Consider the following 22,994-nt stretch of genomic DNA (forward strand, 5'->3'; position numbering starts at 1 on the left):
ATTTTTTTTTTTTTTTTTTTTTTTTGTTCTCCTCGGTTACAAATCATTAACTTACCCACAGGATCAGAGGAATCAACAATGATGGCATCATACTTCCCTTGCTTTGCATTCCGAAGAAATTCAACAGCTGATATTACAAAGATGCAAATAATATAGGAAAGAGCATAAGAAACAAAAAAAGGAATAAGATGTCTCGACTTTCGACGCACCATCACCAACATGAAGGTGAACACGAGGGTCCTCGAATCCAACAGCTAGTTGGGGGAAAAATTGTTTTGACACCTACGAATTAAGAAAGCAGGGAAATGAAGCATTAGGTCACAATCTTGAAACATACCACAGCAGCAAGTTGTTTCATTATGAACTTATCATACAATTCGCAACATGTCTCTAATGAACACTTACATTAATGACCATCTCATCTATCTCACAAATGTCGATGTGCTCCACCGAGTCATGACGAGAAATTTCCCTCAGGACTCCACCATCACCTCCGCCAACAACCAGAACCTATATAGTGTCATTTTATGTCTTAAAATTATGCAAAAGTTGGAAGAGAAAAAGAAAATTTCTTAATAAGAGATGGAATTGGCACAGAAACAAATTTTTGGGACGACTAACGGTTTTAGGAGACGGGATCGAACAAAGAGGAAGATGCGCTATCATTTCCTGGTAGGCACATTCATCTTTCTCTGTCAGTTGAACAATGCCATCAAGAACAAGGACTTTTCCATATGATGCAGACTGTAAACAAATAGAGACAAACAAGTAAAGTATTAATCAAGAAACCAAGCAAATGAATTGCGAAGGTAAAAACATTGTCTCAGCGAATGGTACCTCAAAAACCATGACCTCTTGGTACTCTGACTTTCCTTTAAATAGTATATTCTCTACTAGCAGAGAATGTGCTTCTCCTGAAAGGAACATTCAACTCCTTGTCAAGAATGAAAGTAAAATGAACTTCCTCAGCATGAAAAAGAGACCATTAACAAGAAATACAAGAAAGGCACTCACCCGGCCACATTGGGTTGTTGAAATAAACAAACTTGCTAGCTTTATCTGCAAAGGAAACGAGCGTAACTGATGTTAATTACCCACATGGTGAGCCACTGTTTCTAAAACAGAACCAAGAGCTTCACAAGGAGATTAAAGAAAAGGAGAATGACCAGAGCCAGGCTGAAATTCTGAAATCCAGCCAGAAACAACAGTTGAATGGCATTGAGCCTCAAGCTCAGGATCTGAAGCCTTAGCCTTCAAACAACAAGACGGAATGGCCTTATCTAAGCCATTCCCATTAGTCGTCTTCCCATCCATAATTGTCTGGCATTCAAAACTTCTTCCTGTGACGTCCTCCATGTATTATCGTTTTTTGTTCAATCTCCAGCCTCTGGAACATCAAGAATAGCACATCATCATAAAGATGGAGAAAGAAGATATGTGTACAAGAGACATCTTTTGAGTGACTCATGCTCTTCTACCATACATAAGTCGTGGGAAAGTAACAGATTATACATTTTGTAAGCATTTGCATCTTTACTTTCTGCAGATTCAAGATTTCCAAGGAAGAAATTGAAGTCACCAGTGGACAAATGAAATTATCGAACCTATAGCTTCGTTATGACTATATAAGTTTTTTGGCTTTTGGACAAATACATGTCACCCACTAATATGCTTTGTTAAATACCATCAAGAAAAGACAAAACCTATAACAAGAAATCCCATCAAAATAAGATCGAGGAATAATCATCAGCAGAAACAAATAAGCATCAGCAAGTTGTATAGGAAGTGGATTTACAGTAACTTAGATCACAACTCAATAAGCACAGTCACGCAGCTTTTTCCACAGTGTACAATGCAAAGCTTTTGATCACAGAAAAGAAAAAACTGAAAAAAAGAATGCTATCAGAATTATGTTAAATCTGGAGATAGAGAAAATAAATGATCTCTCTCGTTAACTTTTAGAGTTCTACCAGGTTTGAAATTTACTATAAGATCATGTAAGGTGACAAGAACAAAGGATAAAGTTTCACAAAGCCAGATCAAGAAAGATAAGCAAATGATATGACTGAAATCCATCGGAATAGAGAGCTTCAGACCCCTATGGAGAATAGGTATAAAAAAAAGAACTCATGAAAGTCATGGTAAACCTCAGAAGTGGAATCAAGGATATTATACTGGTACAAACAGAGTAGAACTAGTTCCATAAGCCAGACTGTTCATGATGAACCTTCTATTAACTCAGGTAAGCTCAACTGGATTTTAAGGTCCGAAAAGATAAGAGAAGTTTATTTTTAAAATGAAAAAGAAGTTCAGATTCCCCACGTTCTTTCAGTTCCCGCAGCATACTGAGCATGAACTATTGTTTACGAGTCGGTTCAACAAGAAAATAAAGATGGAACACAAAGACCACAAACCATAAAGGGACAAAATAAGAAAGCGTGTATCACTATCTTACACACACCGACCAATAAAATACGCGAAAGCCAAATACTTCCATCCGTCCTTCCTTCAATAGTTTCATGCTTAATTTTAGCTCTAAAAGGTGTTCAAACATCCAAATTTTGATTTTGTTTTTTTTTTCCCTTAAAAATTGCAGGGTTAGGAAATGACACGAGTATTAGAGTGAACAGAGAAAAGCAGAGCAGGTCGAGATCTTTGTGATGGAAACTGGAAAACGAATAAAACCCAAACATCAGTGATCAAGGTTTTGAATACCCCATTCCAGAAACAAAAGTAGAGAGCAGAGAAAGAAGAAGAGATTGAAAAGGAAAGGAAAGATTACACGGAAGGGTCGAAGAATGGCGAAGCGAGCGGGAGGAGAGAATCAGAGAGCCCAAAAGCCGGTGGTGAGAAATTGCAGGCAGTGTATGCGTGAGTGGCAGAGGAGAGAAGGGCGGAAAGGTTGGGTTTATATAGATGAAGACGCAGTGGGACTGGTTGGAGTAGCAGATGAAAATGAACACTGAAATTGACGAAGAACAAGAATATTATTACAAAATCAAAATTGGGTTTTACAACTTCCGATGAGGGAAGGAAGGAGCGTGAATTGTGAAGGGAAGTTCTCTTCTTTTTCTCTTCACTCTCCCGTCTTCTTTTTCTTCCGTTCCACTCTGTTGCACTGCTCTCTGCACAGTCTTCCATATCATTTTTATTCATCCTTTAAATAAATTGTTTTTAATTGATCCATATATTTCCTCTTTTTTCCAACTTTAATTATTTTGAAGATATGATATTTTTATTACTTTACTTTTTATTTTTCATTCAAGTATTATTTAGCATCTCTTCTCGATCAAAAAAGTTCAATGTTATTGTCATGTGAATGTGAAGGGAATCTTGATTCTAGAACAAACACCTATAAACATCTTTGACTCTAACCAAGCAAGTTTTATTGTGTTGGTTTCTTCTCTTACTCTATTTACATCTTATTAATGCCATATTCCAGAGCTAGTGTTTGTTTTTTAAGTTCAGAGCTACTAGAAAACAAGAGGAGGATTAAAAAAAAGACCAATCTTTTCTTTAAAAGGATATGTTCTTGGAAAAAGAAGGGAAACATAAGCAAAGCTAAAAAAGAGCAGAAAGGACCAAACGTTATAGTCCAAGTTGGGAGGTAAATATGTCATATTTGGCAACTCAAGTGTGAAGAAGAGAGTTGAAGTAGTAGGAAGGGAAGGCCTAATAAGTCCATGATTTTGAACCCCATTATTTGGAAACTTAGCATTCGTCTTTTGAACCAAAACCCAACAAACTCATCTTCATCCAATCATACCCATCCATGTACCATAATATTTCTTTTTCTTCTTGCTTGGCTTCCCCATCAATTCTCATGCACTCCTACCAAATGAATTAGATTGTCATAGAATTCCGATACCATTTCATGATTAACAATTAGGAACCATTCGATCTGCAAGAACTCCGAGCACTCGATAGCCATTTCATGATTAACAAACGACGTCGTTAGGAGAGTAATTTAGATTGGGCACCTTGTGATGGTCAGTCAGACAAGGGCAAGGCAAATCCCCATCCCTACCCAAGACGGCTCGACAATCGCCGCAATTGCCCACCACCCTCTCCCTCCTTACTGTTCACTTCATCGTCCGTTCCTCTAAAACCACCTCTCCATCAACCTCCTCCATTTCGCCTCATCCATCTCTCCCCGATCCGCAATCTCCTGCGCCACCCGAATCTCCACTTTCGGTTAATTCGCTGCCCCCGAGCATCTGTGGGGTTGCAGAGAAGTGAACGGCTGAGATTTAAGGAAACAAACAGTACTCGTTCTCTGAGATCCAAGGAAACAATGAAAGAGGATATTGTAGAATACACATTAAACTTCCAACTGCAAATAGTATTTCAACTTACCAAAACAAGCAATGACAGTAATATTATGCCAACTGTACATCATTATTCATTTTGCGGAATTTAAAACGCCTGTCAAAAAGAATACTGAGGAGACGATGAAACACCCACCAATGTTGTGTGTAGTACAATCAGCAACTATTACTTTCATTCATATTCCGTCATCATTATTCATTTTGCGGAATTTAAAACGCCTATCAAAATGAATACTAAGGAGACGATGAAACACCCACCAATGTTGTGTGTAGTACAATCAGCAACTATTACTTTCATTCATATTCCTTTACCACCTTTACCCTCTTGACATATAATATAATAGCCAACAACCCCAGCCAGCCTCAGGTTCTCTGAAATTGGCTTTTTATTCAGTACAAAAATATCAAATCTTCACCCCGAAACTCTTTTCATCCTTCCTTTCATCGTTACAAGAATAAGGAAGTTTTGACAAAGGCTTCATTGCCTATTTCATTACTGTGTGTCTGCTGCTGCTACTGCTTGTACTCCCCTGTTGCCTGTTGTTCTTGTAATCTTGGGACCTTGTCCCAACCCCTTCATACCCTCCTTCACCTACAACAACGTTCTTTTCTTCCTTTGACAGGTACTTGTCAACCTGAGCAGCTGCTTGACGTCCTTCAGAGATGGCCCATACCACGAGGGACTGGCCCCGACGGCAGTCTCCGGCTGCAAACACTCCGTCTACACTAGTTGAGAAACGGCCATACTCAGCCTTGAAGTTCGACCGGGCATCCTTCTCCACGCCCAGCTTGTCTGCTACTGTCTGTAAAATGCAAAGAAACAATACTCAGCCTTCGAGTTCTACAGCAGCCCTCCATGTGTGACAACTGAATGTAATGTAAATAGAAAACACTAACCGATTCGGGACCCAGGAATCCCATTGCCAGTAAAACAAGATCGCCCTCTATTATTTCCTCGCTGCCTTCCACCTCCTTGAACTGGAACCTTCCGCTTGCATCCTTCTCCCACTGAACACGCACTACTTCAAGTCCTTTCACTATCCCACTTTCATCTCCAATAAACCGCTTAGTCAGAACCTCGTAGGATCTTGGATCTTTTCCGAATTTGGCAGCTGCTTCCTGGTGTCCATAATCAACTCGGAATATTCTGGGCCACTGCAATCCCAGAAATGGTGAATGTCAAAACGTAATCCCAGAAATAGGGTCAACCATTCACCCAAACATAGTAATAGGAGGCCGAAGGAAAAGAAGGCAAACCTGTGGCCAAGGGTTCCCTGGAGCCCTGGTCAGTGGCGGCTGAGAAAGAAGCTCTAGATTTACAATGCTACTGCAACCATGCCTTATAGAGGTTCCCAAGCAATCTGTCCCAGTGTCACCACCACCAATCACAACCACCTTTTTGTTCTTTGCAGAAATGTATTTACCATCTTCCAGAGTGCTATCAAGCAAGCTTTTCGTGTTTGAATGAAGGAATTCCATGGCAAAATGGACTCCGGCAAGTTCCCGTCCAGGCACAGGAAGGTCCCTGAGACAAAACATATTTTCAAGGAATTCTTAAGGATGATCGAGCTGTGCATCAAAATTCCTTGGATGGTAAATTGAAGAGATTTACCTTGGTTTTGTGGCACCAACAGCCAAAATGAGTGCATCATTTTCATCTCGAAGACGTTCAAGAGAATATGAAGGATCAGTTCCAACGTTAGCATTAACAACAAAGTTAACACCTTCCTCTGCCATAAGGTTAACACGCCGCTGAACTACATCCACTTTGTCAGTCTTCATATTTGGAACTCCATACATCATAAGTCCTCCAATTCTGTCAGCTCGTTCATACACTGTCACTGTGTGACCCATTTTATTTAGCTGGTCTGCTGCAGCCATGCCAGATGGTCCACTTCCAACAATGGCTACTCTTTTCCTGCATTCATCAACAAATTCTGTGAACAAACGTAGTTCACGGTCTAAAACAAAATGGTCATATTACGAAGTCTAAGTAACGAATGTCAATAGAAGCTGACAGAAAAACAGCTGCTTACCCAGATCTCGTAAGGGGAGGCCGTGGAGTCATCCACCCCTCTTCAAAGCCCTTGTCTATAATTGCACATTCAATGCTTTTGATAGACACAGGATTTTCAATAATGCCCAGAACACAAGATCCTTCGCATGGGGCAGGGCAGACCCGGCCGGTAAACTCTGGGAAGTTGTTTGTTTCAAGAAGACGATCCAGAGCTTCACGCCACCTATTCTGATAAACTAACTCATTGAATTCAGGAATTTTATTACCAAGAGGGCATCCGGAGTTCTCCTGAAATAATTAAAAACAAAAAAGATGAGGGTCAGAAGACATACAAACGCTTATAAAATGAGATTCTAGCATGTTATAAAATTTGGGTAAAAGAATGGGCAGTGATCATCATCACTACCTGATGGCAAAATGGGGTTCCACAATCCATGCATCGAGCTGACTGAGTTTTTAACAGCGGCCCAGGTTTTGATTCTTCCATAACCTCTTTCCAATCACCCATTCGAACAGTGGGATCCCTGTACTTCACTCCCTCACGCTCATAAGCAATAAAGCCCCGATGTTTAACAGCATCAGGTATCTCAGTAGGTCTCTTTGGTGCTTCAATCTTTTCAACCTTCGGATCCAAATTCAAGTCAGAACCATATTGGTGAACAAAAGGTAGGGGAACTAGTCTAAGGGAACTCAAAAGTTACCTGTTTGGAATTCCCATTCAAGGAGGCAGCAGCCATTTTCTTGAGCTCCCCAAATGCATCCTTCATAACAGCTGGTTCTGAAGCATCGTTGGCGGCTTCTTGAGCTTTCATGTTCAAGAGAACACGCTTATATTCCCTTGGGAAAACCTTAATAAATCTAGGCAATAAGTTCTCGAAGTTATCAAGGACTTCTTTTGCGAAGTTGCTTGATGTGTGACGCTGATGCTGCTGTATCATCATTTTCAGAGTCAAAATATCATCCTCTTCTTCAACTTTGTCCAGATCCACAAGCTCTAGATTGCATCGGGATTCAAATTGTCCATCCAAGTCTAGAACATACGCAATACCTCCACTCATACCGGCAGCAAAATTTCTTCCAGTTCTACCAAGAACGACAACAGTGCCACCAGTCATATATTCACATCCATGATCACCAACACCCTCCACAACAGCCTTTGCCCCTGAATTACGTACACAAAACCTTTCTGCTGCCATACCATTGAAATAGGCCTCACCACATATAGCACCATAAAGAGCCACATTACCTATGATTATGTTCTCTTTAGGATCAAACAAACTCTCCTTTGGAGGGTAAATGACAATTTTGCCACCTGATAATCCTTTGCCAACATAGTCATTGCTGTCACCCTCCAGCTCTAGCATTATGCCAGAGCAGAGGAATGCTCCAAGACTCTGTCCAGCACTTCCAGTGAATTTGATATGAATAGTTTCTGAAGGAAGCCCAGCCATGTGGTAACGCTTGGTTACCTCATGGCTAAGCATTGTTCCAACAGCACGGTTAACATTGTTGATTGGGGATTCAATGTACACAGGAAGACTCTTTTCCAGCGCAGACTTTGAAAGTGCAATCAGCTTTTGATCCAAAGCCATGTCCAGACCGTGATCTTGTTTCTGCACACAGTATTGAGCAGCTTCAGGCCGTAGATCAGAAGCAGGTCTAAGTAACAGAGAGAGATCAATATTATCTAGCTTCTCATTTCGCCAAGCAACTTCCTTATCAACTTCCAACACATCAGAACGTCCAACCATCTCGTTGACTGTACAAAATCCAAGCTGGGACATTATCTCCCTCATTTCCTCAGCTACCATAAAGAAAAAGTTGATCACATGTTCAGGTTCTCCTGCAAACTTCTCTCTAAGAACAGGATCTTGAGTAGCAATTCCAACTGGGCATGTGTTCTTGTGGCACTTCCGCATCATAATGCAGCCCATTGTAATAAGGGGTGCAGTGCTGAAGCCAAATTCCTCTGCACCAAGCAAAGCAGCTATAGCCACATCCCTTCCAGTTTTTAATTGACCATCTGTCTGAAGCACCGTACGTCCACGAAGGTCATTAGCAACCAGAGTTTGGTGGGTTTCAGCCAACCCCAGTTCCCATGGAAGCCCAGCATTCTTGATGCCAGTCCACCTTGATGCACCTGTACCTCCATCATGACCAGAAATTAGTACATGATCTGCATGGCCCTTAACAACTCCACTGGCAATTACACCAACACCTGCTTCAGACACCAACTTCACACTAATCCGAGCAGCTGGGTTGGAATTCTGAAAGCCAACAAAAAAGGAAAGAAAAAGGTCAGTAATTCAGTCTAAGAAGTTTGAATTTGCATACAATTGAGTTAACAAGCTACTTTACCTTGAGATCATGGATTAACTGAGCAAGATCTTCAATCGAATAAATATCATGATGAGGAGGTGGGCTGATAAGCCCAACTCCAGCTGTAGAATTCCTTGTTGCTGCAATTTCACCAACGACCTTGTGACCAGGAAGTTCACCACCCTCACCGGGCTTGGCCCCCTAATGCAATAACCAACATTGCAAATTAAAATACAGTAAATTTTCAAAGATATATAGCTACAGCTCTTACTTCGTCTCACCACATTCAATGTAGATATCAATTAAAGATGCAAAACACCCAGAGGTGCTTTGCAGATACAGCATCATCTGCCATGAACATAGTTCCATAAAAAAGAAGAACCTCTTTTCCAATTGGAATGAAGAGGAAAAATGGAATGCAAATAAACAACCATATCGATTCAAACAAAATTTCAAATGAATACCTGAGCCATTTTTATCTGCAGTTCGTCTGCATTTGTGAGGTAGTAACTTGAAACACCAAACCTTCCACTCGCAACTTGTTTGATAGCGCTTCTCTTTGGATTCATCGAACCATCAGGAAGAGGCTCCATTCGAGATGGCTGCTCTCCTCCCTCACCTTCAATAGAAATTTCATATAAAATGATCTTCAGGATATAACTAAGGTAACGATGTCAATATCTATTCACTAACAATGCCCAGAACTTGAGGTCAGAACAGAACGCACCTGTGTTCGATTTTCCACCAATTTTATTCATAGCCATTGCCAAAGTAGAGTGTGCCTCCAGAGAGATTGATCCATAACTCATTGCACCAGTGCAAAACCGCTTAACAATTTCACTAGCAGATTCCACTTCATCCAAGGGAATACTTGCCCCTGTCTCTTTAAATTTCAGAAGTCCTCTCAAATTGCATGCTTTATTTAATTCATGGACAAGCTTGGAGTACTCCTTATAGGCATTTACACTATTAGTTCGAGCAGCCTCTTGCAATTTTGCTATGGCTACTGGATCATTTAAGTGAATTTCACCACCCTTCCTCCAATGATAATCCCCAGGGTTTGGTAATGCTACAGCTTCCGCACTACCAGGCGGGAAAGCTCTAGAGGGAAAAGCCATTTCATGCAAACTAAGTGAATCCCGAGCCAGCATGTCAAATGTTGCACCCTCTACTCTGCTAGGAGTTCCAGCAAAGCACTTGTCAACCACTTCTGATGAAAGACCAAGAGCTTCAAAAATTTGAGCACCTTTATAAGATGCCAAAGTTGATATTCCCATCTTCGCAAGAACCTTCATCATCCCGTAGGTGCTTGCATTGAAGTACTTCTTGACCAATTCCTCTTTGGAATGGAATTCACCGCTTGATTTTGCTGGAATTCGTCCATCAACTTGTAATCTCCAGATGGCCTCCATAGCCAGGTAAGGGCATATAGCATCAGCACCAAATCCCACGAGTGTACAAAAATGGTGGACTTCACGGGGTTCAGCAGATTCTACTATCAAGCCAACTTGAGTGCGTAATAGATTTTTAACTAGGTACTGATGGACAGCACCAACAGCCAAGAGGGAGCTCACAGCAACACGATTCGTTGAGAAGGCTGGAAAATGGGAAAATATTAAACGGGTTAAAATGAAGTTCAATAACGAAAAGCAGAAAGCATAAGTGAGAACGCAAAACGCTAGAATACCTCTATCGGAAAGAACAAGGGTAGTATACCCCTCCTTAATGGCATCATGAGCTTCGGCACAAATCCTATCCAAGGTCTCCTCCAATCCTCTCCTACCAAGGTATTTTGGATATGTGATATCTAAAACTTTACTTCGCCAGCCCCTATAATTCATCATTTTTATTGCTTCCGTTTCTTCAATGGACAAGAGAGGGCCTTCCAACGACAGAAGGTGACATTGTCCTTCAGTAGTTTCAGTCAGGTCTCCTTCTGGACCAATCATACATTGCATGGAGGTCACTATCTTCTCTCTGATGGGATCAATTGGAGGATTCGTAACCTGAGCGAACATTTGCTTGAAATACTCAAAAGTGAGCTTTTCTCTGTTGGACATGACAGCTAGTGGAGTATCATTTCCCATTGAACCAAGGGCCTCAGAACCATCTGTTGCCATAGGAAGCAACAACATCTCCAAGCCTTCAGTAGTGAAGCTGCACAAAAAGTTCAAATTGAGATTACGGTTTGCCTTAGTTCAGAAATGGAATTGGATAGATTATGCAGCAGCTCAATATACATACCCAAAGGCTTTCAAGGGAGCGAGTAAACCATGTATGCCCATATTATCCATGTTATCATCATCAGCTGACGTCTTGAGTCAAAAATGAGGAATAATCAGATAATATAATCAAAGAAAAACCAAGTGTGACAAACCTCATACTTACAGGCAACGCTCCTGCTATTGCTGGAGAGATCAATTCAGATTTGTCAATCGAGCTAACAATGTCCTTTAGTTCAATCTTCTGCTTTTTAAGCCACTCTCCATAAGGCCTAGCAAGTGAATATTGCTGCTTCAAGGCTTCATCATCTACAACAACATGATTTTCAAAATCCACTAAAAGCATCATCCCAGGGTTCAGCCTTCCTTTCCTTGAAACATCCTCTGGTGCAATGTCCACTACACCGACTTCACTGGCCATTATAACTCGCCCACTGTGAGTTACATAGAAACGACCAGGCCGAAGTCCATTGCGATCCAAAGTAGCTCCAAGATAGCGGCCATCAGTAACTACAAACAACATTGTAGATAAACATAAACTTAGAATTCTCTTGAAAAGCAAAATTTTGAACTGATACAGAAGTGAATATATCATATTGTATTACATGAAATAAGAGCAGGTCCATCCCACGGCTCCATGAGACATGAAAAATATTCATATAATGCTTTCCTCTGAGGATCCATATTCTCGTCATTTTGCCATGCTTCAGGGATCATCATCATGACGGCTTCTGGAAGACTTCTACCGGATCTAATTAAAAGCTCAAGAACACCGTCAAAAGCTCCTGTAGGTGGCAGCACCAAAAAATAATGATGAGAAACCACAGAGGTATCATCTATAGCCGTGTACGGATAAGAACGCACACGTACAGATGCATGCAAACGCAAAGAGATGCAATGCAAAAAAATAGAGATAGTTCACCTGAATCTGAAGAGCTGGAATCCACAATGGGTAATAGATGTTTTAACTCGTCTTCTGACAGACCAAGTTCCGTACACTTCAGTAGACCTTCACGTGCCTTCATCCTAAAGAATAAAGAAAAGTTTCCATCGGATCAAATCAATGGTGCAAATAGCTCACAAGATATTGAAGGAGAACAATCAGTAAGCATACCAATTCACGTTGCCTCTAAGGGTGTTGATTTCTCCATTGTGACCCAAGATACGCATGGGTTGAGCACGATCCCAGCTAGGAAAAGTATTGGTTGAAAACCGGGAGTGCACCTGCACAAATATTTCAAAGACCCAATCTGTCACTTTCTTTTTTCCTTCTTTCGGTCAAAATATGAAGTGAAACAACAAATTAAAGGCAGTATTCATCTTTGTTCAACCTAGAAGGTCATCAATAACCTAAGCTAGACAGTTTCAAAACAATTTCTTTTCATATAACTATTGCAAGCTGAATCCCCGACAACTGATTCTGACATTGGCAGCCTTGCGTTTCTGTAAATATGACTCACTTGGTAATGAGGTTTCTTTTACCAAAGTCCCCCAACCATCCAATCCAGCATCCAAATTTAACAAGAAATCAAGGGAGTGGAAGAACTTAAGAGATCATTCAAACCTCAATGCCTCAGAAGTCATTCCTCAACCTTGCATCTCTCTTCAGTTACTGGTTGTTCCCATGCTGTTTGTTGGAGTATATGAAGTTAGTGGAGGGGAAGAAAGTGAATAGATAAAATATTTACCAGGGCCATGTAGCTCGTAAACCTTTCATTCACAAGATCCAGATAATAGTCCTTCAACTGTATCGGCTTCAATTGACCTTTGTACACAATGGTCCTATAAAATTATGGCAGTGAATTTAAGTCATGACAATATGGTAACCAAGTTTCATAGGAAATCATGAAAACTTTAAGATTCACCTCGAGGAGAGAGAACAAATGTAGAAGTCTTTAGCGCCACCGTGCTCGAGATTTAATGCAGCACGAATAGCCACCATTGAAAGCCTCCTTAATATGTACATCTATTTGAAAAGATTGAGATTCAATTTAACCAGATGGATCATAATTGCACAAAAGAAATTACTGTACCAAATCACCGAGTCCAAACGTAAACAGGACTGAAAATTAAAAAACTAAAGGGATCATCACCTGTTTTTCCAAATCAACTTTCGACCTTGCACTAGGGGTAAGGAACACTTGCTCAATCACAGGTTCCGTAATTACGGCAGACTTGCCCAATCCAGTATTGTCTGTTGGCACAGACCGCCATCCAAGAACAGAATGCCCAAGTGATTCGGCAACCTTGTACACAAACAGAGGATTGAACCATCACTTGACTATAATGTTTATAAGTGTATTGGTTAACTATGTTGTAGACCGAAATTTCAAAAATGATTAGGAAGCTGGATCCCAAAAACAAGAGAAATAGATGAAAACAAAACTCAGTAGCAAGAAAATACCTTTGTAAATACTTTTTTACTTTCCTCTCTGCGGCAATCGGACGTGGGCAAGAAAAACATGCCAACGGCATACTGCCCCGGCTGTGGGAGCTCGAACCCATCATCTCTTGCCGCCTAAAAAGACACCAATTATCAGTACTGATAAGCAGGGATCGAACACGAGAAAAATGAAGCAGAAATCAGGCCAAAAAAAAAAAAAAAATTGAGGGTACTTTCATGTGTTTAAATTGCAATAAAACCTGCAGTAATTATTCGTTACAAATACTTCAGCCATCGTTAGATGCAGACATGTTCTTATCCAGATGTCAAAATTTTCAATAAATGAAAAAGGATTCAAAAAGCATGTAACCGCCATCAATATACTCATTTTTATCGTCGAATTCACTCATGGAACCGTGACTAATCAGTATACTTGGATAATAGAAGGTGAATATAAATCGAAGAATAGAATAGAAGGGATTTCCTCCAAGAAACTATCTTTTCGAAGAGAAGCATGAACAATCATAAAGGATGAATCAAGGTTGCAAAATTGATAAACAAAAGGAAGAGGGAAAGCAAAACACAAAACCCGCACCTCTTTAAAGAACTCGTGCGGAAGAGCAAGAAGAAGCCCAGCTCCATCACCAGTATTTGCTTCGCAACCGCAAGCACCTCTATGTGCCATACGAACCAACATTTCCAAAGCATCAGTTATCTGCAATAAAGCAACATCACAGAAAGACGTGAATAAAAAATTTCAAAAAAAATATACCCAATACATGTCCATGCTAGACAAATACATACCAAACGTTAAAGAGAAAACATTTTCAAGAAAGAATTCGATGATCCTAACCGTTTGGCGGCTGCTTTCACCGGATAATTCAGCAACGAACCCAACTCCACAGGAGTCCTTATCGAATTTAGGATCGTAAAGGCCAAGTGGTTTCTCAGGCACAGCTGACAGACCCGACCGGACTGCAAGCCGGAACTTCGGCGACCGGCCAGGACCGTCCAAATGCCAAAACTGGACTCTTCCGGATCCCGGAGCCCTCAAACGGGCTCCAAAGAACTTCTTCTCCGACACGTTTAACGACCTCGATGCTCCATTAGAAGCGGAGCATCGCACAGCTCTGGTTGCCAACCGAGCTTTAGGGTTAACATTCAACTGGGGCTTAACAGAGGTCTTATCAAACGTGAAAGGAGCCGCCGGAAGCTTAAGAAGAGAAGCAGATTTCGCCAGCATTGTGAAATTACACAGGGGATTAACAACACGATATAATATCAAACTTAACCGCTACAACCAATGGAAATCGTTGTAACTAATTTTAGATCAAACTCAGCTGATTTTAGAATTAATTTTCAAAAAAAAAGCGCAGAACTTATGGTCGGAATTCCTGGAAACAAAAAGGCTCTTGAAGATTAATAAGTGAAAGACAACAGAGGAGTATCTGGATTGGGTGATTCAGGAGATTAATAGAAGATGAAGAGGAACAAGATGTGAGAGTTATTATATAAAAATATTTTGTAAATTTGGCCGAAAATTCTCAAAGATGACATTCAAAAAGCATGAGAATAGGAAGAATCCCCTTGCGACTCGCAGATCTTAGAGGAAAAGAGGTTTGAGCAACAAATTTTCCCGGAAAGCCAGCGCGAAAATGAAAGGCAAAAGGAATAAGAAAAACGAGAAGGGGCGAAATGAAAGGCAAAGCGACCGAGAACTCAGCGGCAGCTCTGCTTTTAGGTTTCTTATTTAACCTCCTTCGCATGAAGAATGCAGAGGAGTGAGATTTTTATAGAATCCACAGTAGAGAGAGAAAGTGGAAGAGAGAGAAAACTGGGGACCCACGAGAGCCCAAAGGAGGGAGGCGAGGCCTACTTTCGTCATTTCCCGCAATCACTTTTACAATACAGAGTGACAGCTCAGATTTCTCTAAATAATCCACGTGGATTATTGAGCCCACACCCAGATAAAGCTTTTATCTCATATTCATACGTTTCTTTTTTTTTCTTTCGCTTAGCCGTCTTACGTCACCGTTTTAACGCCACGAGGTTCGGGTCCGAAGCTGCAGACGCGAAACGGAAAAGATAATAAAAGATGATTAGTCACCACCGTAATAGTAGAAAACGTCTTCTGACATGGAATATTTGTTTGTTTATATTTTTTGAAAAAAGGAAAGTAAATTACCACAACTTAGTAAATTTGACTCTCACGAGGGTACCCAACATGGCAGAGTGGTTTGAATTCCTATTATAACCTTTAGAGGGTATTATTATTATTTTCTTTTTTCTTTTTTTTAACAGAGAATTAATTTGTTGGCTGTTGTTCTTGGGAGTAGTTTCTGTGCAACGTTTACTTATTCCATAAACAGACTCTGAGGCTTACTGACTTGCCAAAAATAAGAATTATAATAATTGTAACAAATTCTTATTATTTAAAAATTTGATAAAAAAAAATAAAAAATGGGGAGGGGGACAAGATAGAGAGAGAACTAATTGGTGGAGGGTAACATAGTAAATAAGTAGAGGGCTGGTAGGCAGCGTTGTGCACAAGTAAAACGGAAACGGTAAAACAGACAAATATTTAAAAATAATAAATATAAAAGAGGAAGCGACACGGCCAGTGGTATTTAGAAAAAGATGCCGCCACCTGATTATACGCGGCCAACAGTTAGCGCTTATTTCTGAATGGATTAAAATAATTTCAAACTAATTATAACCCAATATTATAATCATAGTCACATCAAATTATTTCATTAAACAATTATACAAATAATCAGGTATATTGTTTTGCTATGACAACACAAATAATCACACTTTGTACAGGTATCACTTAAAATCTCTACTATAATATAAATTATTAAGAGAGTACGTCATGTAAGAAAAAAACGTGCCGGTTTGCGTTTTATAGCGTTGACTTGTTGCTTTTGCTTGTCTTAGTCTTGCGTTAAATCAATTACCATAAATAACATTTTGGCTCCACGCAATAAAGTTGATTAAGAAACAAGCAACTCTGATATTAGAGTGAGCGGAGTAGGTGGGACGGAGACTAGCAAATAAAGTTATACGGGTTTCAAATGAAAGCTATAAGGACTCCCTATTATCAATCATATATCAATCATACGGATTTACTTTTTTCAGGAGAACGGTTTCTTTTTTTATTTTTGTTAGATGTAAAAAGAAAATATATTGTTTTTTTTTTTTTCTTTTTCTTATATATATTCATATAATTATTTTCCTAACATTTTTCTCTGTAATGTTAGATTATAATATAAGGAGGTATATGTATATATATAAGTTTGGTTAATGTATAGCAGTTATTGTAAAAGATAAATAAAAACAAATATTTCAAAAGTACATATTTTATTGTATTTATTTATTCTGGAAAGTACGTTATATTTGAGGTTGAAGGGTATAGCGGCAGTGGCAACGACGTCGTCGGTGTTCACACCGTTTGCTTGCCGCATCCATTACCCAACGTGTGTAACTAATTAAAATAATTAAATAAATAAGCAAATTTGATCCATATAAAGAAATAATTTATATCTCATTTAAAACCATTTTATTTTTAGAAATAAACCCATTAACTTAATTGTCCCATATTACAGTTAAATATTTACGAAATAAATTCTAAAGATATTACTAACAATGATAAATATGAGTATTGAATTATTTATACTTCATGGGTTTAAGAAGGAATGATTTTTTTTTTCTTTTTTTACAATAATTTAAAATAAATATATGGTATCCATAATTATAGCCATCCATGTGCCACTTTGCAATATAAAAATAAAAAGGGAGGCTTTATTTTTTCCACCCAAAACATATAAAAATATTGCCTTTCAAAGGGAATCTGAAGCATATAATATAATAAAAGTGAAAAAGGCAAAGATTCAATTGTATTATATATGTGTATATATATATATATATATAAACTTTCATCAAATAATCTTTTTTTTTTTTTTTTTTGTTAATAATAATTTAGTTCATGTATTATTTTGTCCCTATATAAATATTTATGGGTATAATGTTGAAAGTTGCAATACTAAAATAGTGTATATATGTATATATATTGTAAAAGTAAAAATATGCTTTATATATTGATTATCTGTTTAAGAGAATTACGTGAGAATAAGGATTTAAAAATTTGATTTTATTCTCCTTTTTTATTGGAGCTGTTGCTATTCAATTATGTTGACTATCTCTTTCATCCAAGAGTCCAAATATTATAATATAAAGTTTTATTTTTGGTTGTAAAGAGGAAGCAAATTTGCTTTGTCACAGTCCATATTATACGTTTACATGGATCGGAGAATGATGTCGCTAAGTAGTTTGACTTCTTTTAAGCACACTAGTGTGTCTTTGCCATACGCTTAGCGTAGGTTTTAGGCACTGAACAGAGATTCTCCGTGCACTCTTCTCACTCCATTGTGAATTAGATTAGAAGAGAACAAACCCGAGAGCTCTACGTTACCTTTATCTTTATGCCTTAAAAAATAAGATGTGAGTTATTTAGAAAGTGTTGTATCGATGAATTATTTTAAATGTTTTTACATGAACCGTTATTTGAAATGTCCATTTAGTTTATATTCGATATAATCTACCAACTTTTTTTTCTTTTTGTGACTTTATATCAAATCTAACGTAAAAGTAGTTTTTAGATAAAAAATAATGATAATAGTAATAATTTAAACTTGATAGCAATCCTTATATTAAGCCGTCCAAACCATATGTTATATTTTTATGATATAGTATAATAATAATAAAGAGAGAACATGGAAATCTCCGCAATTGTTAAATAATTTCACGTTATTCAAGGGACAATAAGGATACCAATAAATTAAAAGGAAAAATAAAATTGGAGGTTTTGACCTTGAATGGGTTGGTTTAATGGAGTGGCTTATTTATTTATTTATTTATTATATTCACGAACATCAAGACAAGAAAGATTGTAATATATAAAGTAAATAAAGTATTTGTAATTTTTTAAAATTAATAAACAATAGAAAAGCGCATAATTTATGATATTATATAATTTTATTTTTTGGAATTTGAATTAATGTTTGTTAGCCAATCAAAATTTAATTACAAATAAAATATTCAAATGAAAAGTTCCTTTAGTGTAAAGCTATCACTCTTCTTTTTCTCCTTTTTTGCATAAGTCCAACTGGTTTTTGGAGTTTTGCTTTCTAATTCTTCCTTTATCAAAATTCCTATTTAAGAAAGGATATCGAGAGAGATTTCTTTCCATAAACTAAACTTATCAAAAATGAGGATTATATTCGTGGTCATGTCCCCGTCATCGCCTACTCCCTACTTTACTCTGCTATACATATAACAAAAATTGCCATTGAGAAATTTGTTTGTACAGGTGTGACTATCAATTTTTTTAACAACCAAATATGGTCTCCATTCATTCATGCGTTCGTAAAATAATATAAATTTTTGGGTTTAAGTTATAGATGGATTAAAATTATTATAATATAAACATTAGGGTTAGTTAAATATATGTAGAAAAGAAACTTTGGCAAGAAGAAGAGAATTTGGATTCAAGTTTCCGTTAAACTTAATTAATTAATGACTAGCATATTATAAGATAGTATTATAAATCGTATTATAAATCTAAATTATTATCGATATGATAATGATATGTTTTTAAAGAGATACTGAGAATAGACGGCAGGGGGTTAGGTATGCGAATATAAGAGGAAGCATGTGCACCATCTTCTAATTTCCTTCCATTTCCATCCCTATTTGTCTCCAAAATAATGCCATTAAAAAAATTAGTGTAACCCAAAACCAATAATATATTACTTTATTTACCTCTTGCCCACATCCCTCCCATACTTCACTTTCTAAAAAGTTTTAAAATTAAAAATTAATTTTTATTCTATAGTTTGATAAAAGTCTCATGTATGGGTTAAATTTAGGATAACTTTATCAAACTATGGTAACAAAGATTTTAAACGTACGATTTATAATAATTTAATCCAGGTTGGAAAAAAAAAAAAATTGGTAATTTATTCATGAAGGGAGCATAAACGAAAATCATGTTTTCTCTTCTTGAAAAAAGATGTATAAAGAAAGGAAAGGAGAGGGATGTCATCATAAATAGAGACAAAATTGTGTAACGAACCCTGACATGTAGCCTAATATTCTAATACAAAATAATCTGTTATTTATTTATTATTATTATTAAAAGAAATTGGTGTCACTCAATTTACTTTGTACTTTAAAAATACGCAAATAATGTAACACTTTAATTTTGAATGAAGAGTGCTTAAACTTAAACTATCATTTCCTAAACTTTCTAAATCACTCCAATTAACTTATCAAAATGTTCGAGATTCGAATCATATTCTATACCATTGAATTAAAAAAATGGTAAAAGATGAATTTAAACTTCTGTATTTTACTATTTGACTATAACGATATAGACATCCCATAAAATAGGAAATATTGTCACAAGTGTCAAATAAAATGGTCCAATAAATCTTACAAAATCTAGCGGTATATACTAACTCATCAAAGCTTGAATAAAGGTTAGTTTTGTCGAGATTTGATCCACAAAATGCTTTCCGTTATTTTGACCCAATCTTGACAAGTGATATATACTAACTCATCAAAGCTTGAATAAAGGTCAGTTTTGTCGAGATTTGATCCACAGAATGCTTTCCGTTATTTTGACCAAATCTTGACCAAGTGATATATACTAACTCATCAAAGCATGAATAAAGGTTAGTTTTGTCGAGATTTGATCCACATAATGCTTTCCGTTATTTTGACCCAATCTTGACCAAGTGATATATACTAACTCATCAAAGCATGAATAAAGGTTAGTTTTGTCGAGATTTGATCCACATAATGCTTTCCGTTATTTTGACCAAGTGATATATACTAACTCATCAAAACTTGAATAAAGGTTAGTTTTGTCGAGATTTGATCCAAAGAATGCTTTCCGTTACTTCGACCCGACCTTAACCCATGTAAAATAAATGTGCATTAATGTTTTAATTTGTGCTATTGTAAAGGTTAATAAATAAAAAGGGATTCTATTGAGTTCATGGAATCTAAGATTTATATAATATAGTTTTATTAGCCACATTTATTGGTTAAAAGTCAAATATCGAATTTGATATGAGTTAGCTTAAGATTAAAAAAGACATGATTTTTTTATATCAATCATTATATTTGGTAGCATGAGCTATAAATGTGGTCAAACTATAGTAGAAAATAATTCTTTAAGAATAAAAGAATAGTGATGAAAAATAAGTCGGCCATTAAAATGGTTAAGGTCCCTTGGGGCTTAGGTCTTCACTCCTTCAAGACTCCAAAGGTCACGCCCACAAATAAAATTATTATGGAAAGGAGTCTACCTTCCTTGCACTGTGATAGCTATCACGAAACTCAAACATCAAAAAATGAGTTTCCATAAAAGGAAAAGCAGAAAAGAGAGCAAGCAAACAGAGCATGTGTTCAAGAACACTAGAAACACAAACAAAAGAAACAACTGAGCTCACATTATTCTTATTTATGTCACTCAAACTCATTTATGAAATTTTAGAATGAATATATCATATAATTTATTTAGCCCATAGATAATAGTCTAAGAAGATGGCTACATCCCTTTCTCTAGATAGGAAAACTAATAATCTTGTTATGGAGGTTAGTTTCACTTATGTCTCAGGAGAGTAAAGAGTCTTCCGCTATCTTATATAACAACTATACTTTCGTTTCAGAAGTGATTGGTTGATCTAAAAGAAAGGACAACAAATCAAGTATGATGATTGATCCTCACCAACCATAAGGATATGAGAACTCTATTTCATCTTTGATGTCATTGCTAGAGTAACGGGCAAAGGCTTCTCAGTATTGATTCGTGTGGAATTAACATACCTGACGACTAAATTTTTGGTGGGAATCATCACCCTTCACGAACTTTCTTTCCTAAATGAAATAGTTCCTTTAATTTTCAAAACCACTTTCTTGACGAAATAAAAAGTTTGTCTTAGAAAGTAAGGATTTGAGTTGATTTCTAGGAAAGAGAGAAGAAAGGGAATGGGAAATAGGAAACAAGTTAGGCTAATGCATAAAGTATGGAGGAAAATGAAAGAGAAAAAGAAAGTCTTTAAGCCACCATTAAATGTGGTTAATGCATGTTTATGTCATCGAGAAGGTGGGTTGGTGTGCAGTTTAAATTGAAAACCAAAACAATATTCAAACAACAAAAACGGAAATAATATGGATATTTAATTTTATATAGAATTAGAAAATTGGAGTCCTCCTCATACCCACATACCCACATGTAATCTAATTTTGTTTTATTAAATTTCAACGAGAAATTATTTAAAGAGACTGCCACACCGACAATTTCGTAGTCTTGGAAAACTTTCTTTTAATTTCTTTTGGGAGAGGTTTTCTCTACTAAGAAGAAGAATCATGTCATATTGTAACGTACTCTTGTTAAATAATTTTCCATTTGAAAACCAAACTTTTAAGTGTTTTTAAAATTTTAGTTTTCAACCTAGAGGCGTACACCAACCACCTCATGCCTTTTTACCACTTTATTATATCACTCTGAAAGATTCAAAGGGGGAGGCAGATCCACTCTCTTCCCATTAAAAACCAAAGGGATTCTTACTACAGATTAGTGCATTAGTTTTTCACGTCTAGACACTTTCAGCCTAACCACTATATAATGGGCACTTTTTGCCAAAACACACACAAAAATAATAAAAACCAGCTTTTCTGTAATCACAGGTCGAAACAATTGATTCCCATGCCCTTACTCCTCCCCTAACCTCGCAGAAGCTTTATATAGTCCAAAAGAATCAAAAGACACAACCAGATTTCTCACAGAACATGCTCCACAAAAGGTTAAAAGCAACGGAGTTTCCATCATTTCTAGAAAGAGGGTATTATGGTAAAATGCATGTGTGTAACAGGGGCCATATGCTGAGTAGACCAGACATGTGTTACCTTGAATGTGATGAGTTGAAAGCCAACAATTAAGAAGACAATTTTCATCAACTTGGAAGAGAGGTATGGCGGTTGAAGAAGGCAAATCCCCACATGGGTAGGTGGGGGGTGGCCATTGAGGTAGGTGAAAACTGAAAAGTTTTTCCACATGGTGTTAAGATGCAAGGTTTGTGTCATACACAATATTTTATTCTTCAGTCATAAGAGAGATCATACAGGCAAAGTATCTCTAGATTTCAATTTCAGAACCTAACTGGCAAGTGGCGATTAAAATATTGCCAGCCGCTCTGACCTGGTCATTTAGGTGTTAGTTTTTATGGGCTTGCAGCCCAGCCGTCAACCCAAATGACATTACGTTTTGTGTCTGACTACTATGTATGAAACCGTAAAAATGTAATCTTAAACGCAAGACAGTCGAGAAAAGAAAGCCAGGCTTTCCTAATAGGGCTGTTTTTTTCTTCCTTTTCTTTTTCCTTTGAAGGTTGGTTGAGTTTGCCGTTTTAAATGTTAAGGATAGACAAATATACTCTAGCTTATCAACTTAAACTTTTGAATTTTGAGTTCAACGACATCGGGAGTTTTTGGGAGTTCGGGAATTTGAACTGTTGACCTCTTGGTTGGGAAGCATTTGCGTAAATTAGATGAGTTTTACTTACGTTGATAATTTTAACCTTTTGAATTTAGTGGCAGTTTAAGGTGAAAAAATGTAAAAAAAATTCATGTAAAGGACCAAATCAAAATCTCTAGAA

The 22,994-nt window shown here is 37.3% G+C and overlaps 2 protein-coding genes and 1 long non-coding RNA gene across 7 annotated transcripts in view; 1 reads left to right on the top strand and 2 right to left on the bottom strand.

Annotated features, from left to right (window-relative positions):
• Positions 1-108, top strand: part of LOC111467786 — a 415-nt gene extending 307 nt beyond the window's left edge. Inside the window, exon 2 of the long non-coding RNA XR_002714603.1 lies at positions 62-108. This is a non-coding gene — a long non-coding RNA (uncharacterized LOC111467786). The remainder of the gene's footprint in view (positions 1-61) is intronic.
• Positions 1-3,132, bottom strand: part of LOC111467782 (spermine synthase-like) — a 4,281-nt gene extending 1,149 nt beyond the window's left edge. Inside the window, exons 1-8 of the mRNA XM_023112853.1 lie at positions 2,783-3,132; positions 1,167-1,387; positions 1,015-1,059; positions 838-914; positions 622-744; positions 406-510; positions 210-282; positions 56-127 (exon numbers count right to left, since the gene is read on the bottom strand). Coding sequence (XP_022968621.1) covers positions 56-127; positions 210-282; positions 406-510; positions 622-744; positions 838-914; positions 1,015-1,059; positions 1,167-1,356 — 685 coding nt within the window. The 5' untranslated portion in view covers positions 1,357-1,387; positions 2,783-3,132. The remainder of the gene's footprint in view (positions 1-55; positions 128-209; positions 283-405; positions 511-621; positions 745-837; positions 915-1,014; positions 1,060-1,166; positions 1,388-2,782) is intronic.
• Positions 3,133-4,323: 1,191 nt separating this feature from the next.
• Positions 4,324-15,039, bottom strand: LOC111467407 (glutamate synthase [NADH], amyloplastic-like). 5 transcript variants are annotated; one of them, XR_002714547.1, is made up of 23 exons: positions 14,123-15,039; positions 13,865-13,984; positions 13,291-13,404; positions 12,980-13,132; positions 12,752-12,852; positions 12,575-12,668; positions 12,001-12,110; positions 11,809-11,912; positions 11,492-11,671; positions 11,053-11,396; positions 10,909-10,979; positions 10,352-10,821; positions 9,392-10,261; positions 9,129-9,283; positions 8,704-8,865; positions 7,047-8,612; positions 6,752-6,979; positions 6,365-6,633; positions 5,941-6,246; positions 5,586-5,853; positions 5,226-5,483; positions 4,623-5,131; positions 4,380-4,508 (listed from the first exon to the last, which is right to left on the bottom strand). XR_002714547.1 is itself a non-coding variant. In XM_023112284.1 (22 exons), the coding sequence occupies exons 1-22, from the start codon at positions 14,510-14,512 to the stop codon at positions 4,814-4,816; spliced, it is 6,630 nt and encodes a 2,209-aa protein (XP_022968052.1). In that variant the 5' UTR covers positions 14,513-15,039; the 3' UTR covers positions 4,324-4,813. The 5 variants fall into 5 exon arrangements, 4 of the variants coding, with proteins under 4 accessions (XP_022968052.1, XP_022968050.1, XP_022968051.1 ...); XM_023112284.1 differs by having other exon boundaries at positions 4,324-5,131; positions 6,752-6,958; XM_023112282.1 differs by having other exon boundaries at positions 4,324-5,131.
• Positions 15,040-22,994: the final 7,955 nt, after the last annotated feature.

This window comes from Cucurbita maxima, unplaced genomic scaffold, assembly GCF_002738345.1.
Source record: "Cucurbita maxima cultivar Rimu unplaced genomic scaffold, Cmax_1.0 Cma_Scf00034, whole genome shotgun sequence".
NCBI classification, from domain to species: domain Eukaryota; kingdom Viridiplantae; phylum Streptophyta; class Magnoliopsida; order Cucurbitales; family Cucurbitaceae; genus Cucurbita; species Cucurbita maxima.

What these genes read in the sequence shown, in the direction of transcription:
- LOC111467407 (XM_023112282.1), bottom strand. Translation starts at nt 14,512, where the DNA reads ATGCTGGCGAAATCTGCTTCTCTTCTTAAGCTTCCGGCGGCTCCTTTC. An exon ending in TGGTGGAAAATCGAACACAG is followed by an intron (nt 9,284 to 9,391) that starts GTGCGTTCTGTT and finishes TTTCTATTGAAG; the next exon opens with GTGAGGGAGGAGAGCAGCCA. An exon ending in TGCAGATAAAAATGGCTCAG is followed by an intron (nt 8,866 to 9,128) that starts GTATTCATTTGA and finishes TTATTGCATTAG; the next exon opens with GGGGCCAAGCCCGGTGAGGG.